The sequence below is a fragment of the Colius striatus genome, chromosome Z (assembly GCF_028858725.1).
Source record: "Colius striatus isolate bColStr4 chromosome Z, bColStr4.1.hap1, whole genome shotgun sequence".
NCBI lineage: Eukaryota > Metazoa > Chordata > Aves > Coliiformes > Coliidae > Colius > Colius striatus.
The window spans coordinates 83,483,000-83,499,208 of NC_084790.1; the positions used below are offsets into that span (position 1 = coordinate 83,483,000).

The 16,209-nt window shown below is 47.5% G+C and overlaps 1 protein-coding gene across 1 annotated transcript; it reads right to left on the reverse strand.

Moving 5' to 3' along the window:
• Positions 1 to 12,822: 12,822 nt before the first annotated feature.
• On the reverse strand, positions 12,823 to 14,624 carry LOC133628895 (speriolin-like). Its single transcript, XM_062018857.1, has 3 exons — positions 13,614 to 14,624; positions 13,263 to 13,402; positions 12,823 to 13,137 (listed from the first exon to the last, which is right to left on the reverse strand). The coding sequence occupies exons 1-3, from the start codon at positions 14,011 to 14,013 to the stop codon at positions 12,823 to 12,825; spliced, it is 855 nt and encodes a 284-aa protein (XP_061874841.1). The 5' UTR covers positions 14,014 to 14,624.
• Positions 14,625 to 16,209: the final 1,585 nt, after the last annotated feature.

Below are 16,209 nucleotides of genomic sequence, written 5' to 3' on the forward strand. Positions count from 1 at the left end.
GCGGCTGTGCCAAGACATGAGCCCTGTCCCGGCTGCGCCTGCAGCAGCCGCCGCCTGGTGCCACGCAATAAAGCTGTGGGTCTATCTCATGTCGTGTGCTGTGGGCTTCTTCCTAAGCAGCAAAAAGCATAAGGATGGCAATGCACCTGCTGGTTGCACAAGAGAATAGCAATATTGATTAAGAAAGATACGTAACCATCTGCCCTATGGATCCTCCCACAGGGGAGGCCACCAGTGAGTCAGTGCAGGGCGCCCAGCTTTATAGGCAAAACCCCGCGAGTCAGTGGGAGGTGCATTTTCTTCAGGCAGAGACCCCTGGGCTATCTTCCTCCGTGCTGGATTTTGCCTGGGCTGGCCACGAATGGCAGAGGAATCCAAGGGAGCTCTCCAGAAAGCAATCCATTTCTCCACCGCTCTCTATTTCTTAACCCGTCAGTGCCCGCTGATGGCTGCTAAGAAAATGCCGCCATCTTCTTAGAGATGCGGGCGAGGTGTAGGAGAGAGAGAAGAGTAGTAGAGAAGAGAGCGAGCGAGGAGTATCAAACCCCAGACTGCAATGCGTCCAAAAAGGAGGGAGGTGTTTGGGACATTTGATTGGTGAAGGGAAACGGAGAGTTAATCCAGAGAGAATCAAGGCAATTGTGGAATTGCCCCTCCTGCAAACCTGATGAGACCAATCTGCCTGAAAGGGTAGAATGGCCCTCGAAAGGATTTGCCTGGTAAGGGTTAATCTTTTCTAAGGAAGCCTGCCTGAAAGGGTTGGCTCCTTAAACAAAGCCCCTAACTTAAGCAAAAACATCCTGTATACACAACAATGATAAGGACACCAGATGTCTTGTAGCCACGGAATATATATCACAAAAATGTAGTAAACAGTACCATAAATTTTGTAGATAACATTTGATTGATTTGTAGCATATAGAAAATATACGTATTCATATTGTTTGTTAACCTATACTGATGACCTTTGCGATATGTACTGACTATAAAAAGAGCATAAGAAGAAGCAATAAACTGTCACTTGCTCAAAGAGCAGTGGTCCGCCTGTCCTTCATCGTCCTGGAAAGAGCTGGTCTCTGACAAATGGTGCCGAAACCCGGGAAACTCGGTTGCCTTTGACCAGGGTGAGCTGCCTCCGAATCAACAGAACCGCGGTAAGGAAAAGGGGAAATAAAGGGGGGCAGAACTACTAGGAAGGTGTAAAATATAAGAAAGTAGAAATTTATCTCAGTAAAATAAAAACAAAAATCCCTTTTTTGTCTTAGATTTTCCGTTGACCAAGTCTGAGACTAAGTCTGGATCCAGCCGCACCTAAGCCCTTTCTATAAGGTGTCTTAGAAAGCAAGGGGGTCCAGACTGAACCTCGTGACTCAACGGTAGGGCTCCCTCATATTCAGCATTTACAATTTAAAATATGGGACATGTACATAGTACGGAAAGACAGCTGTTTGTAGCTATGGTTAAGACATTGTTAAAAAGTCGAAATATATCTGTAACCACCAAGCAGGTGGGTGGATTTTTAGAATTTATAGACACTGTGTGTCCTTGGTTTCTGAATAAAGGCACTATTAATTTAGAAACATGGAATAGGGTCGGTGAAAACATTAAAGGCTATTATGCTGCTAACGGCCCTGATAAGATCCCTATAGATGCTTTTCCTTTATGGACTTTAATTAAAGAATGTTTACAAGGTGATACTGAATATGATAAATGGCAACGACAAACACGTCCTCGATCTCGTTCAGCGGATTCAGGTTTAAAACCTTCTGCTCTTACTAATCCTGATTCACAACCCTCTGCTCCACCTGAATATCCATCAATAATCAATAATGAACAAAAAGATATTCAGGAATCTAATTTTAAAAATCCCTTTCTTATGTACTCAAATACGGGAGGTAAAAAATGCCGACCGTTAAAACAAAGCAAGAGCGCCTTGAGACCTATAGAATTATCTGAAGAATTATCCTCCGATGAGGAAGCTGAATTAGAAAAAGAAGCTGCTCAGTATCATAATGAAAATGATCAAGTGTTTGTTAATACGCCTTTTAAATTGAAGAAACAGCAAACACTTTTAAAAAAGGAACCTGTTGTTTTGCCAGCAATAGAAGCTGGTAGACGTCCGCCCCCTCCTGACATATACCATCAAATATCACCTCACTCACCCTTACAGTTATCATTGCTACAAGCTAAACAACAAGGTGAAGATGTGAGTGGGTTTTCAAAAATATTGCATGCTTATCCTATAACATATGCTCCTCACCCTACTCAAGCCAATGTTAGAATTGCTACTTATACATCCATTCCATTTAAGAATCTTAAAGAATTGAAAACAGCTGCTGCTCAATATGGTGCAACTGCACCATATACTATTGCTATTTTAGAGACAATTGCAGCTGAAGTTCTTCCCCCATGGGACTGGAAAGGCTTAGCTAAAGCTACCTTAACGGGAGGAGAATATTTGTTATGGCTTACAGATTTTATGGATTCCTGTTATGATTATTCTCAAAAACCACACTTTCGCCAGCAAGGAATTACTCATGAAATGTTAGCTGGCACAGGACCGCATGTTGATCTGGCACAACAATTAACTTATCCTGCTGCGACATATGATGCTATTCGAGAAATTGGTTTGAAAGCCTGGAAAGGGCTACCTAGACATGGAACGTCTAGGGAAGAATTAACTAAAGTCCGACAGGGACCAGACGAACCTTATCATGATTTTGTATCTCGTTTGTTACAAACTTCTTCTAGACTCATACAAGACACTGATTCAGCTATGATTTTAGTTAAGGAATTAGCTTTTGAAAATGCTAATAATATCTGTCAATCCATATTAAGACCTTGGAAAAATAAATCAACATTAAATGACTATATCAGATTATGTTCTGATGTTAGCTCTGGGTATATTCAAGGCATAGTCACTGCCACAGCACAACAGGGCAAACCTGTTGAGCAAGTTTTAGCTGCAATGCAATTTAAGAAAAACAGAAGGGTTGCAGGCCCTCCTGGTAGCTGTTTTCATTGCGGACAAATGGGGCATCAAGTACGTCAATGTCCTAATAAAAAGATTCCTAATTATAATGGAGGAAAAAATCCAGGTTTATGCCCAAAATGTAAAAAAGGTAATCATTGGGCTAATGAATGCCGATCTAAATATGATAAGAATGGCAATTCTTTGATACAGCCGGGAAACTTCTCAATGGGCTTGCCCCGGGCCCACCCAAACAAACAGGGGATGTATCCTGTGCAGGTGCAAACCTCAGAGCACCAGCTAAACAATCCATTTCACAACTCCACCGAGCCACCAGTCATAGTGCCGGACTGGACCTGTGTTCCTCCTCCCACTTCGTATTAACACCTGAAATGGGAGTACAAGCTATCCCAACAGGAATATATGGCCCTTTACCCGTTGGAACATGTGGTTTAGTGTTAGGTCGAAGTAGTTTAAGCATGAAAGGATTGCGAGTTATACCAGGACTAATTGATTGTGATTATGAAGGAGAGTTAAAAGTTCTGTCTTTAATCTACCTGCAGGAACAAAGATTGCACAGTTGCTTTTAATTCCTTATGTTTCATCTATAGGAAAAGCTGATTCCCGCATTCAGGGAACAGGCGGTTTTGGATCTACTGACGTTTATCTTTTACAGCCCATCAATCATCAGAGACCTGAACTTCAGTTAACAATTGATGGTAGAAATTTTACAGGACTCTTGGACACCGGAGCAGATGTATCGGTAATAACTTTAAAACAATGGCCAAAAGAATGGCCTTTACAGCATGCTTCAGCTGATCTAAAAGGAATTGGAGTTGCAAATTTGCCTCTTCAAAGCTGTAAGTTATTAAATTGGACAGATAAGGAGGGACACTCTGGTACCATTCAACCATATGTACTAGAAAGCTTGCCTCTTAACCTCTGGGGCCGAGATATCTTGACACAAATGGGTGCATACCTCTATACGCCTAGCAGTTAGTCTGATAAATTTATCAGTAACTATGTATGCAGATAAAATCTGTTGGAAATCAGATCAACCTGTTTGAGTTGATCAATGGCCTCTAACTAAAGAAAAATTGCAAGCTGCTCGTCAATTAGTAGCGGAACAATTACAATTAGGTCACATAGAACCTTCCACATCGCCATGGAACTCACCTATTTTTGTTATAAAAAAGAAATCGGGGAAATGGCGACTTCTCCAAGACTTGAGAGAAGTCAATAAAACAATGTGTACCATGGGAGCGTTACAACCTGGTCTACCCAGTCCTATTGCCATTCCCCAAAATTTTGAAAAAATAATTATTGACTTAAAAGATTGTTTTTACACTATCCCCTTACATCCAGATGACAAATGTCGATTTGCTTTTAGCGTACCATCCATAAATTTTAGTGAACCTATGGAACGCTACCAATGGAAAGTATTGCCTCAAGGAATGGCCAATAGTCCTACTCTTTGTCAAAAATTTGTTCATGAAAGTATAAAAGCGACTAGACAACAATTTCCTGATGTTCTTTGTATCCATTATATGGATGATATTCTTTTAGCAGCCTCATCTATCGATAAGTTGCAACATGCTTATGCTCATATTGAACAGATGTTAACTAAACATGGTTTGAAAATAGCACAAGAAAAGGTACAGAAATCATATCCTTTTCAATACTTGGGGTTTCAATTATATCCTAAATCTTTTATGCCACAGAAAATTGCCATACGAACGGATTCTTTAAAAACCTTGAATGATTTTCAGAAGCTTCTGGGAGATATCAATTGGCTCAGATCTTTTCTTAAATTAACAACAGCCGACCTTCATCCTCTTTTTAAAATACTTGAGGGAAACCCTGATCCTACCTCTCCTCGCAAGTTAACAGAAGAGGGAAAACAAGCTCTTCGATTGGTAGAAAAGGCTATAGAAAATGCACAATTACAATATGCAGATATAACAAAGCCTTTTTCTTTATATATCTTGCCTACAGTAATGACTCCTACAGGAGTCCTGTATCAGGACGGAGTTTTGTGTTGGGTACACGGATCTCACTCTGCAAAAGGAGTTCTTGTTTCGTACCCTCAAAAGATAGCAGAACGAATTAAACAGGGACGCAAGTTATGTATTACTCATCTTGGGAAAGAACCGGCAGTAATTGGAATTCCATACACACCTGCTCAAATTACTTGGCTGATGGCCACTGTAGACGATTTTGCTGTAGCCTTAGCTGCTTTTCCTGGAGAAATAACACAAAAGTTCCCTTCTGATAAAATTCTTAGTTTTGCCACCTATCATTCTTTGGTTTTTCCTAAAGTTGTTAAAGGAGCTCCTATAGAAAAGGCATTGACTGTTTTTACAGATGGATCATCTAATGGGCAAGCAGTCCTGTATACTCCTACAGATCAATTTGTTTGGAAGTTAGAAAATGTTTCTGCACAAATGACTGAGTTATATGCTATTTATCAAGCACTTCTAAAATTCCCGGAACCTTTAAACATCTATTCTGACAGTCGTTATATTGTTACTTCATTGCAACTTTTAGAAACAGTTCCAGTCATAGCTTCTAAAGTTTCTTTTATACAACGATACTTTAGTTTGATTCAATCTCTTTTAATGATAAGAGATGCGCCTCTTTTTATAGGACACATTCGTAGTCACTCTAAATTGCCTGGACCTTTGAGTCACGGCAACAATCAGGCTGATTTGTTAACTCGTTTTACTGTTGCTACTGTTGCAGAAGCCCAGCGTTTGCACTCTCTGCATCACTTACCTGCAGCTACTCTACAACGTATGTGCCATATCTCTCGAGAACAAGCTAGAGAAATTGTTCGAACATGTTCTTCGTGTGTTTCTTTTTTACCCATTCCTCATTATGGAGTTAATCCTCGAGGTCTTTTACCTAATGATCTCTGGCAGATGGATGTTACTCATTATCCTTCTTTTGGCCGCCTCTCTTATATCCATGTAACCCTTGACACTTTTTCTCATTTTGCAGTGGCCACTCCTTTGTCTGGAGAATCAACCGCACAAGTAATTTCACATTTGTTACACTGTTTTTCAGTCTTAGGTATACCGAAGACTATCAAGACAGATAATGGCCCTGCATATACTAGTGCTAAATTTGCAAAATTTTGTGCTCATTTTTCTATAACACATAAAACAGGGATTCCTTATAATCCACAGGGTCAAGGCATGATTGAACGTTTTAATCTTACTCTGAAAACACAATTAAAGAAATTAAAAACGGGGACTTTGTCTTTGTTAAATCATGCTCTTTTTGTTTTAAACTTTTTCACTCTCGATACAGCTGGCCTTTCAGCTGCTGATCGTCATTGGCAATCCCCAACTCAGCAAAAACCTGTAGTATTATGGAAAGATCCTATTGATGGATCCACGAGAGGCCCTGACCCGGTTCTATTATGGGGTAGAGGGTATGTTTGTATTTTCCCAACAGATGAGCCTGTACCTCGGTGGATTCCGGAACGCTGTGTTCGACATGCCAAAAACGAAAATAGGCAAGCTACGAAAGAGGTTTCAACGCCTGATGTTGACACCACAACAACCTCAACGACAACAACATGATTTTGACTATTGGTCATCATTACAGATCTTTGCTTATTGGCTTAGCATAATATGGAATAATGCCAACTCTTCAATTAACTTAAAACAATTGCATGGAGAAATTCTCTCTTTACAAAATATAGAAGAATTGCAGTTACCCCTTACCCAACGTGCTCATGATTTTGTTAACGTCTTAAAGGCTTCTTTTCCGTCACTATCCTCATTTTATAAAGGAATCTATTGCCTTATAGGAGCAACTTTATGCATAATTGTCCTAGTTGTAGTATTACCTTGCATATTTCGTTTAATGTATGATATGATAAAACAAACGAGTATAAAAACTAAAAAATTACAATTAATGGCTGCACAACACGTTCCCGCTACAATACATACTGAATAAAAAAAAAAAAAAAAAAAAAAAAAAAGGGGTGAAATGATGAGACCAATCTGCCTGAAAGGGTAGAATGGCCCTCGAAAGGATTTGCCTGGTGTCGTGGTTTGGCCCAGCTAGCACAACAGCACCACGACAGTTTCTCGCTCGATGCCCCCATTCACCCCCACCCTCGTTAAGATGGCGGAGGACCCAGTGAAATGGGAGTAAAAAGATAAGCAAGATTGTTGTGGATTGAGACAAGGGCAGGGAGGGCTGGCTGCCAATTATGGTTCTGGGCAAAACAGACTCCAGTACTCGACTTAGAGAGGAAAGTAGGAAAGTTTATTCTACAAGAAACAGAACAGAATAAAAGCAAAAAGGGAGTAGGATGATGAGAAAATTACAACCAGCACTTTAAGATCTCCCTCCCCCATCCCTCCTTTCTTCCCGGGCCCAGCTCACTGCTCCCGATATCTCTACCTCCTCCCCCCGCAACAGCTCAGGGGGGCAGGGAGTGGGGGATATGGTCAGTCTCTCACAGATGGGCTCTGCCGCTTCTGTCTTCTCAGATGAGGATGACTCCTGGCATTCTTCCCCTGCTCCAACACGGGGTTCCTCCCCCGGAACACAGTCCTTAACAAACTTCTCTGGTGTGGGTTGTTCCCAGCAGCTGCGGCTTCTGCCGATACAGGTTCCCTCACACGGGACACAGTCCTTGGTGAATATCTCTGACGTGGATTCTTCACCGCGGTTGCAGTTTCTGCAGTTGCAAGGTCCCTCTCTCGGGACAAGGCCTCCTCTGGGCATAAGTTTAATGAGCTGCTTTGTCGTGGGTTCCTCCCCACAGTTGCAGCTGTGGATATTGGGTCCCTTCCTCGGGACAAGGCCTCCTCCGGCCATAGTGATAAAGGGCCCCTCCTTCGGGACAAGACCTCCTCCGGCCAAAATCACTGTCCCTGGCTTGGTGCCTTTAATGAAGTGAATCGCTGCCCCTGGTCCGGGGTCAGCTTTAGCAAAATGAGTTTCTGCCCCTGATGCGGGCTCATTATCAAAATGAGTCTGTACCGCTGATGCGGGGTCTTTAAAGAAATGAAAATAAATCTCAGCTTCACCAGGTCTCTCCATAGAATGCAGGGGAGTCTCTGCTACAGTACACCTCCTCCCTTTCATCACTGACCTTGGAGTCCGCATGGTTGTTTCTCTCACCGTTCCTACTCCTTGCACCACCACCAGCCAGAAGAAGAGAAAAAGGGGCAGAAGAAAGAAAGAAGATGGAGGAAGACACCTCCCCTTCCGGCTTCTTCTTAAAAAGTGATCGTGGAGGCGTCTAATTGGCTCAGCCCCAGAAGTGGGTCTGGCTCTGAGCTGGGGAGAGTTGTGAGCAACTTCTTGCAGGAGCCATCTTTGCAGCCCCTTCCCCCTTACCAGAAAAGGCTGTCATGTCAAACCATGACACCTGGTAAGGGTTAATCTTTTCTAAGGAAGCCTGCCTGAAAGGGTTGGCTCCTTAAACAAAGCCCCTAACTTAAGCAAAAACATCCTGTATACACAACAATGATAAGGACACCAGATGTCTTGTAGCCACGGAATATATATCACAAAAATGTAGTAAACAGTACCATAAATTTTGTAGATAACATTTGATTGATTTGTAGCATATAGAAAATATACGTACTCATATTGTTTGTTAACCTATGCTGATGACCTTTGCGATATGTACTGACTATAAAAAGAGCATAAGAAGAAGCAATAAACTGTCACTTGCTCAAAGAGCAGTGGTCAGCCTGTCCTTCATCATCCTGGAAAGAGCTGGTCTCTGACACAAACCAGAAAGGAATGGAAAGGTTTTGGGGACCAGCCGCCTGTTGCTCACTGGGAGTAGCTTCTTAGGCACAAGAAACAGAAGGGGTATATTCCAAGTTTCTAAATGAAGAAGCAAAGGCGTTAACTTGGGCAGACGGAGAGAAAAAGCTAATCCAGGAATTACAGTGCTGTCACTGCTCTGCGAGGAGCACCTTTTGCTTGCTAAGAGGGGCAGGGGGCTGCAGTGCAGGCCTGGTAAGGAGTTCTCGGACATTGAATCATGGCTCCGGTGTAAGCAGTGCCATAATTGGATAAAGCCTTTGAGCTGTTTGTCACAGTAGAGGAGGGAGCCGCCTCAGGAGCATTGACTCCAGAACGGGGGGACAAACGACAACCAATAGCACACTGATGCAAACTTTTGGAAGTGCTTTCAAGGAGGTGGCCCAAACGTATAGAGGCAATAGCTGCCACTGCCCTCTTGATTAAAAAACCAGCAAAGAACATGCAGAAAGCTGACATTCGGAGGACTATTAGTAATAAACGCCTGTGCCACAAGTGAAAACGGCTTTGGCACAGAAGGCTGGCAGATGGCTAACCCATTTTAGAATCTGAAAATGTGAGGCAATGTTAAGAGAAAAAGGGGATTTTGTCTTGGCCTCCGGCTCATGCCTTAATCCAGCCACTTTCCTCTGGAAGGGAGACATGGAATGTGCCGACCTTGAACACAGTTGTTTAGGCAGAGTATCAGACTAAAGTGCGAGAGGATTTCAAAGACACTCCTTCACACGCAGGCCCCCACCTATTTATTGATGGCTCAATAAATGCCACAGAGTCATTACGGTTGGAAAAGACCTTGCAGATCATGGAGTCAAAGCACTAACCTCACCCTGCCAGGCCCACCCTCTCTTCCAAATGAGATTGCGGTGGTCCACGTGAATGGGCATCCAAAAGGGAGATCTTTTATGGCCTAAGCGATGAAATGGCCAAAGAGGCAGCGTTAGGTCATGCAATTGTGAGTGTGTCCAATCTCACCCCGCAAGCACCTTCGCCAAAAGGGACTCCAATATTGACAGAAGACTCAACATGAAGGGAGTTGGGAACCTCTGAGACACAGGGAAACTGGCTTCTCCCAGATGGAAAAGAAACAATAAATAAACAAGCTATGAGGGAAATAGTGGCTATTTTCCATCCAAGAAGACATCGGGGGGACGCAAGCAAGATGGGATTTAGTTTTGAGAAGATAGGGATGTGTAGGAATAGACCCAGTGGCCAAAGAAATTTGCCAACGATGTGTGACTGACCTATAAAAAGATGGAGAAAAAGGTCCTGAAGAAACAGCCGCCAGGAGGAAGAAAACCTAGTCTAAGGCCCTTTAAAGCACAGACCTTTTTTTAAGAATTAGGTCCCGAGCTTGTCTTCTTTTTGTCTTTTCTCAAGAATAAAGAGCTGGAGCATGGCCATGGAGGGCTATGGATTGTTCAGGAGAGACAGGCTGACAAGGCGAGGGAGTGGAGTTGCTCTCTATGTGAGGGAGCAATTAACGTGCATTGAGCTCTGCCTGAGTGGGGAGGAGGGGCAGGTTGAGTGCTTGGGGGTGAAAATTAAGGGGCAGGGTAAGGTAGGTGATACTGCTGTAGGAGTTTGCTACAGGCCACCTGATCAGGAGGAGGAAGTGGATGAGGCCTTCTACAAACAGCTGGGAGCTGCCTCACAGTCACAATCCCTGGTCCTCATGGGAGACTTCGACCTCCCTGATATTTGCTGGCAAAGCCACTCAGCCAAGCGCACACGGTCCAGGAGGTTCCTAGAGCATGTTGATGACAACTTCCTGACACAGGTGATTGAGGAACCAACGAGGAGGGGTGTGCTGCTGGAGCTGGTGCTGACAAATAAGGAGGGTCGGGTTGGAGATGTGGAGGTTGGAGGCAACCTTGGCTGCGGGGATCACGAGATGGTAGATTTCAAGATTTCTTGAGGAAAGAACCAAGTGATTCACCCTCAATCCATCACCCTATTAAAATGTAAAGCCTGACAACCGTGGCACCACGTATGCTGCTGTAAATTCCTCCAGCAATCTGTATCTCATTAAAAGAACGGAAGAACGTAACAAGACGGCCAATGGAAACTTGAAAGCAAAAATGGTGTGTTTTCTACGGAGGAAGAGATATTTCCAACTTACAGATAACGCTCACAGATAAGCACGCTAAAGAAGTTGAAGAAAAGTCCGCACCTACATTCGGGAACCAGAAACGTCCGTGGAAGTACAGTGAACTCATCCCTTCTCGCCAGTATGCGTCCCTCCTAGCAACATATATCAGATTATGTTTACTTTGAGTCTATGGATTTTTGTGTTCTGTTGTTCGGCGATGTAGCTGTTCTTGACCTTTTGTTGTAAAGTCATGGCCACGGGTAAAGATGTTTATGTTTTCTTCATGTGCCTTTAATTTTGAAATGTGTTGCCGAAGGCTGGCTGGTCCAAAAAGAAAAGGAGGGGAAACTGTAGGCACAAATATGACTTGGACCAGCCAGCTTGAATAAAGATGGTAGGGACAAGTTAATGCAGCTGGCAAGCTGCTTCCAAGTATCAGAAACAGGTGCTGTGAGTTAATCAGGTGGGCCCTGGGTGATCCCACGGGTGAAAGCAGCATAGAAGGAAGTAGCTAGCAAAGGCAGTGTGGCTTTGAGTCAGCTCTGTTGGTTGTACTACGTTGCCCGTGTATGTCTCTGCACATGCATTACCTAGCCTCTCTAAACCTTTGAATGAGCATAGCTGTAGCCTGCACCACTACAACAGTTACCGATACCTTTTTCTTTCTAGCAGACGACTGTGAGATGATTAAAAGCTACACAGGGAGACCCTGTGACAAGGTGGAAGGCAAAGCAGTAGTTGAATTCAAGGCGAAATCAAGGGGAAATGTGTCCAGGGTGGCAAAAGGCACTGAACAGCATCAGGCAAGGCTCAAAATTTCAAATAGCAGCAACAAGAGTTGTAAAGGACTGTGGAACTTCAGCAGAACTAAGCCTCTCCAAACCTTTGAATGAATACAGCTTGCACCACTACAACACTCGAGTGCCTTTAATCATAAATACCTTTATTAGGGTTGGTGTAAGATTCTCTCGCCTCGCACTTCAAGGTAGAGCTGACAAACAATTCAGGGCACAGACTCAAGGAGTGGTGGCGCCTTGGAGGCAGGTAGCCTTTGGGATGGAGCTGTGCTTCGGTATTCAAATGACATCAAAACGAGCAAAGTTCGCGCAAAGGATAGCAATTCATCAAGATTTCACAGACCTTTGCTCAAGGGGCTAGATGTGCCGCTTACCACCTCTAGAGGACCAGCTCATGCCCATGGATCAACTCGGAGCCTGGCCGCCAAGTCTCCACGCCGCTCCACCCTCCATGGGCGTTGCAGGGGATGGCTGTGCAGCAGATTCCTCACATACCTGCGACAGCTGCACCCCATGCTGAGAGCCTTTCGGTGTTGTACCTTTCCTTAGATTGTGAACAATGCTGATTTTTAACAAAGGGTTTAATATCTAGGCCACTTAAAGAAATTAAGCCACAATACCCCGAGCCCCCGGCCCGCCCCGGTGCTGTGTGATGCTACCGGCTGGTGATGGCAAGAACCCGCTAGGCCCTGCCCCAGCCACACCAAAGGGCATGAACAGCACTGCGCACCCTCTCCACTTGGGGCTTTCCTGCCACGGCACCACGGCCGTCCCAGGCGCCGAGTCCCGCCTCTGACTGCTGCATCCAACCGCTCCCCCAGTGAAAACGGACGGCAGCCTTGGCTGTGCCGTCATCTCCACTGCCCCAGCGCTGCTGTCAGCAACCGGCACTGCGGCCTGCACCCCAGTATCGCTGCTTGCACCCTGGCTCTGCCACCCGCTGCCCATCCCCTGGTACTGCTCGCACCCCCAGACATCGCTGCTTGGCTCAGGGCTGTCCCCGTACAGCAGCAGCAGCAGCAGCCATGCCAGCGACTCTTGTGGGGCCCACCACAGCACCCACAGCACACGACAGGAGGTTGACCCACAGCTTTATTGCGGGGCGCCAGGCGGCGGCTGCTGCAGACGCAGCCGGGACAGGGCTCACGGCTCGGCACAGCCGCTCAGTAGCAGAAGAGGGGCTGCCCATCTTCCTGTGCCAGCTGCAGCAGGCACTCGAGCAGCACCATGGCGTTGGGCCGCAGATCCGGCGGCACCTCCTGGCTGACCACGTGGCGCAGGAAGGCCACGTTTGGCTCGGCCGGGAACCAGTACGACCGCTCCAGGCGGCCGTAGGTGTTGATGAAGGCCTCGATTGCGGGCAAGTGCACCTCGGGGACGTAGCCCAGTGCCCACAGTCGCCTCATCACAAACTCATAGTTCCAGATTGCGGCCACGCTCAGATCACGGCTAGCTCCCCGCTCCGTCTCCTCGACCATCTGTGGCAGAGAGGGTACGGTCAGTACCGGCACCCGCGGGTGACCGAGCACAAGGGGGACCAGGGCGCACCGGGCCGTGGCTGCGGGCACTGTGCCCGGCTCCCCGGCTCGCAGCACCAGCCTACCTCCACGATTCCCTCGGGGATGGTGGCGGCACTGCAGCCGCGGTAGCGATCGGCGTTGGGGAAGACTCTGTGGACGATTCGGCGGTCAAGCTGGAAGGCGATCTCGCCCAGCAGCCGCTGCCATCTCGGCTGCCAGCTCTCTGCGGGAACCAGCAGCGTCAGGCACTCATCCCCAAACCTGTGTTTTCCCTCCATTCCTCCCCCGACACCTGCCAGGGGCTTCCAGAGGCTGCCGTGCCAGCCTTGCCTGTGCACAGGCTACCAAAGGTTGCTCCCCACCTCTCCCGCGTGCCCCCGGCACAGGGCGCCCCGCTGTTATCTCCCATGATTCCACCACCCCCGCGCACTCACCTCGCCGGCTGAAGCTTGGCTCCCAAGAGGGGGTTCCGGAGGTCCAGCTCTGCTCTGTCAGTGTCAGCCCCCAGTCCGAAGGGCGGGCAACAGGACGAGGTGTGGATGTTGGCAGCTGCGGCACCCACAGGCCCGAGGCCGCTACAGAGCTGCCTGCGCTCTCACCTGAGCTGGGGAAGGATCGCGGGGCTCTGTGTGGCACAGACACATAAGGGGGTGCTGAGCTGGGACCTGCGCCGCGGTAGCCGTGCTGGAACGGCTGTTGGTCCTGCCGCTCCAATTCCCGTCTCAGCTCTTGGTTCCTATTAAACAGCAGATTTGTCATATCTCTCAGCTGGTCAAAGACCGTGAAGAGTCCGGGCCTGACGCCAGGCAAGTGCCCGCTGGGTCCCGGCTCCATGGCCGCTCCTGGTGCTGGCTCCTGTGCCTCTGGCAAGGCCAGTGCCTTGGGCGCAGGATATCAGCAGCAGGTGGGGTGTGGTCCGAGGTGATGTCACAAAGGGACTGGGTTCTCCATGGTTCTGGGACCCGGCACACGCGCCGGCAGTGCCACGGGGCCCGTCTCAGGGGCACCACAGGCAAGGGGAGGCCAGAGGATGGGAAGGCTGCACCGCCTCTTGTGCTGCGTCTTGGCCGTCCCAGCAGCTCCGGGCCCCGTGTCCCAGCGGCGGCTGCTCTCACAGAGTCATGGAATCATTTTGGTCGGAAGAGCCCCTCGAGCTCATCGAGTCCAAGCCCTCACCTTACACTGACAAGCCTGCCACTGAGCCATTTCCCTCAGCACCTCAGCTCTACTGCTTTGGCATCCCTCCAGGGATGGGGACTCCCCCACCTGCCTGGGCAGCCCACGCCAGTCCAACAAGCCTCTCAGGGGCAAAGTTCTTCCTCATTTCCCAGCTAAGCCTCCCCTGAAGCAACCCAAGGCTCTTCTTCTCCAGGCTGAACATCCCCAGGTCTCTCACTTGTTTTGACTGTCACTTGTTTGCACTGTGGCCACAGTTGAGTTCGTGGGCGAGTTAAGAGAAACATTTTTTCCATGTCTATTACAAACCAACACATGAATTTTTCTTCTGCGTCTGCCAGACGGTCCCAGTGAAGTTTTCAGAGAAATCACAAAATCGTTACGGTTGGACAGGACCTTGAAGATCGTCGAGTCCAAGCACTAAGCTGACCCTGCCAAGCCCATCCCTAAACTAAACCATATCCCTCCGTCCTTCATCAACCCCCACCTCCCTACAACTCCCCTTTAGCTACTTGTAGAGAGTGGTCGTGTCTCCTCTAGGCTAAACGCCCCCAGCTCCCTCAGCTGCTCTTCACACAACCTGTTCTCCAGACCCTTCCCCAGCGCTGCTGCCCGGCTCTGGACACGCTCCGGCCCCTGCGTTCCTTCTTGCACTGAGGGGCCCAGAACTGGACACAGCACTCGAGGTTGAGCCTCACCAGTGCCCAGTGCAGGGGAACAATCACCTCCCTGGCCCTGCTGGTCACACTGTTCCTGATACAGGCCAGGATGCCCTTGTCCTTCTTGGCCAGCTGGGCACGCTGCTGGCTGACGTTCATCTGGCTGCTGGTTAACACTCCCAGGTCCCTTTCCACGGGAAAGCTTTCCAGCCCCTGCGTTCCAAGCCTTGCTTTTGTGCCTTGCCACAGTATTTTCCTACGGACCTGGGAGATACAGGCAAGACAACTGCGCTGAGCAGTACCGGGCTTTAAGCAGCCCCTAAAGTTTTAAGGTCTTGCACTTCAGCGAGGTATGGAGTGAACAGCACAGCTATTTCAACCTCCACTTTGAGAGCACGGCTGTTTGAAGCACAGATGCAGAAATTCCGTGTGGAGAACGTGCCTGCCTTCAAGATCTGAAAAATTCCCTGGCAGACCCCCAGTCATTAGAGAGGGCCAAGAGCCATCAGCTGTACACCAAGTACGCATTTGTTGTGCTTATCCCCTCCAGCTGTTGAAAGACAAATGGCCAAAGTCTATTCCAGCAGAAAGGATTTAAAGGGACAACCACTATCGGATGCAGGCTGGGAATGCATGCTGATGGACAGAGTTTTGTAGAGAACAGAGTCAAGAAGACAGGCACAGGCGCTCCCCTCAAATACCTCTGCACAAAGACTGAGTTCCTAGCCTTCAAAGCAAACGGCTGACAAAACAGCAGAAGCAGCGGCCAAATCTGAAAGTCTGGCCTTGATCCCTGGAAAGACACCGAGGATACTGGGCCCGATCCTGCCTTATGAAGAAGGTGGTAGAAAATGTATCGGTGATTTGGCAGCAAAGGAACAAAAAGACGGCTGGACAAGAACCCATCAGAGGCCTCAAAAGAAATCAGAATGAATAGGTCTAATAAGAGATGACCCTGCCAAGGGGTCCAGCCAGGAGTTGAAAAGTGACTTAACACAGGTGAGAGCATCATTGCAGGGATGACCTCAGGGGAATACTGGCAAATAGACTTCATCGAGCTACTGAGAAAGGGAGCCTCTCAGTATCTCCTCGACCTGGTAGACACATGTAATGGATGGCCCTGTGGCACCGATGTGGCACGCGAAGCAGTCAAACAAGTCCTAAATCACAGCGTACCCTGCTTTGCTGTACCAGC

Coding starts and splice junctions, on each gene's coding strand:
- LOC133628895 (XM_062018857.1), bottom strand. CDS start 14,013: ATGGAGCCGGGACCCAGCGGGCACTTGCCTGGCGTCAGGCCCGGACTC. Junction 13,403..13,613: donor GCCAAGCTTCAGCCGGCGAG/GTGAGTGCGCGG, acceptor TGGTTCCCGCAG/AGAGCTGGCAGCCGAGATGG. Junction 13,138..13,262: donor TCCCCGAGGGAATCGTGGAG/GTAGGCTGGTGC, acceptor TCTCTGCCACAG/ATGGTCGAGGAGACGGAGCG.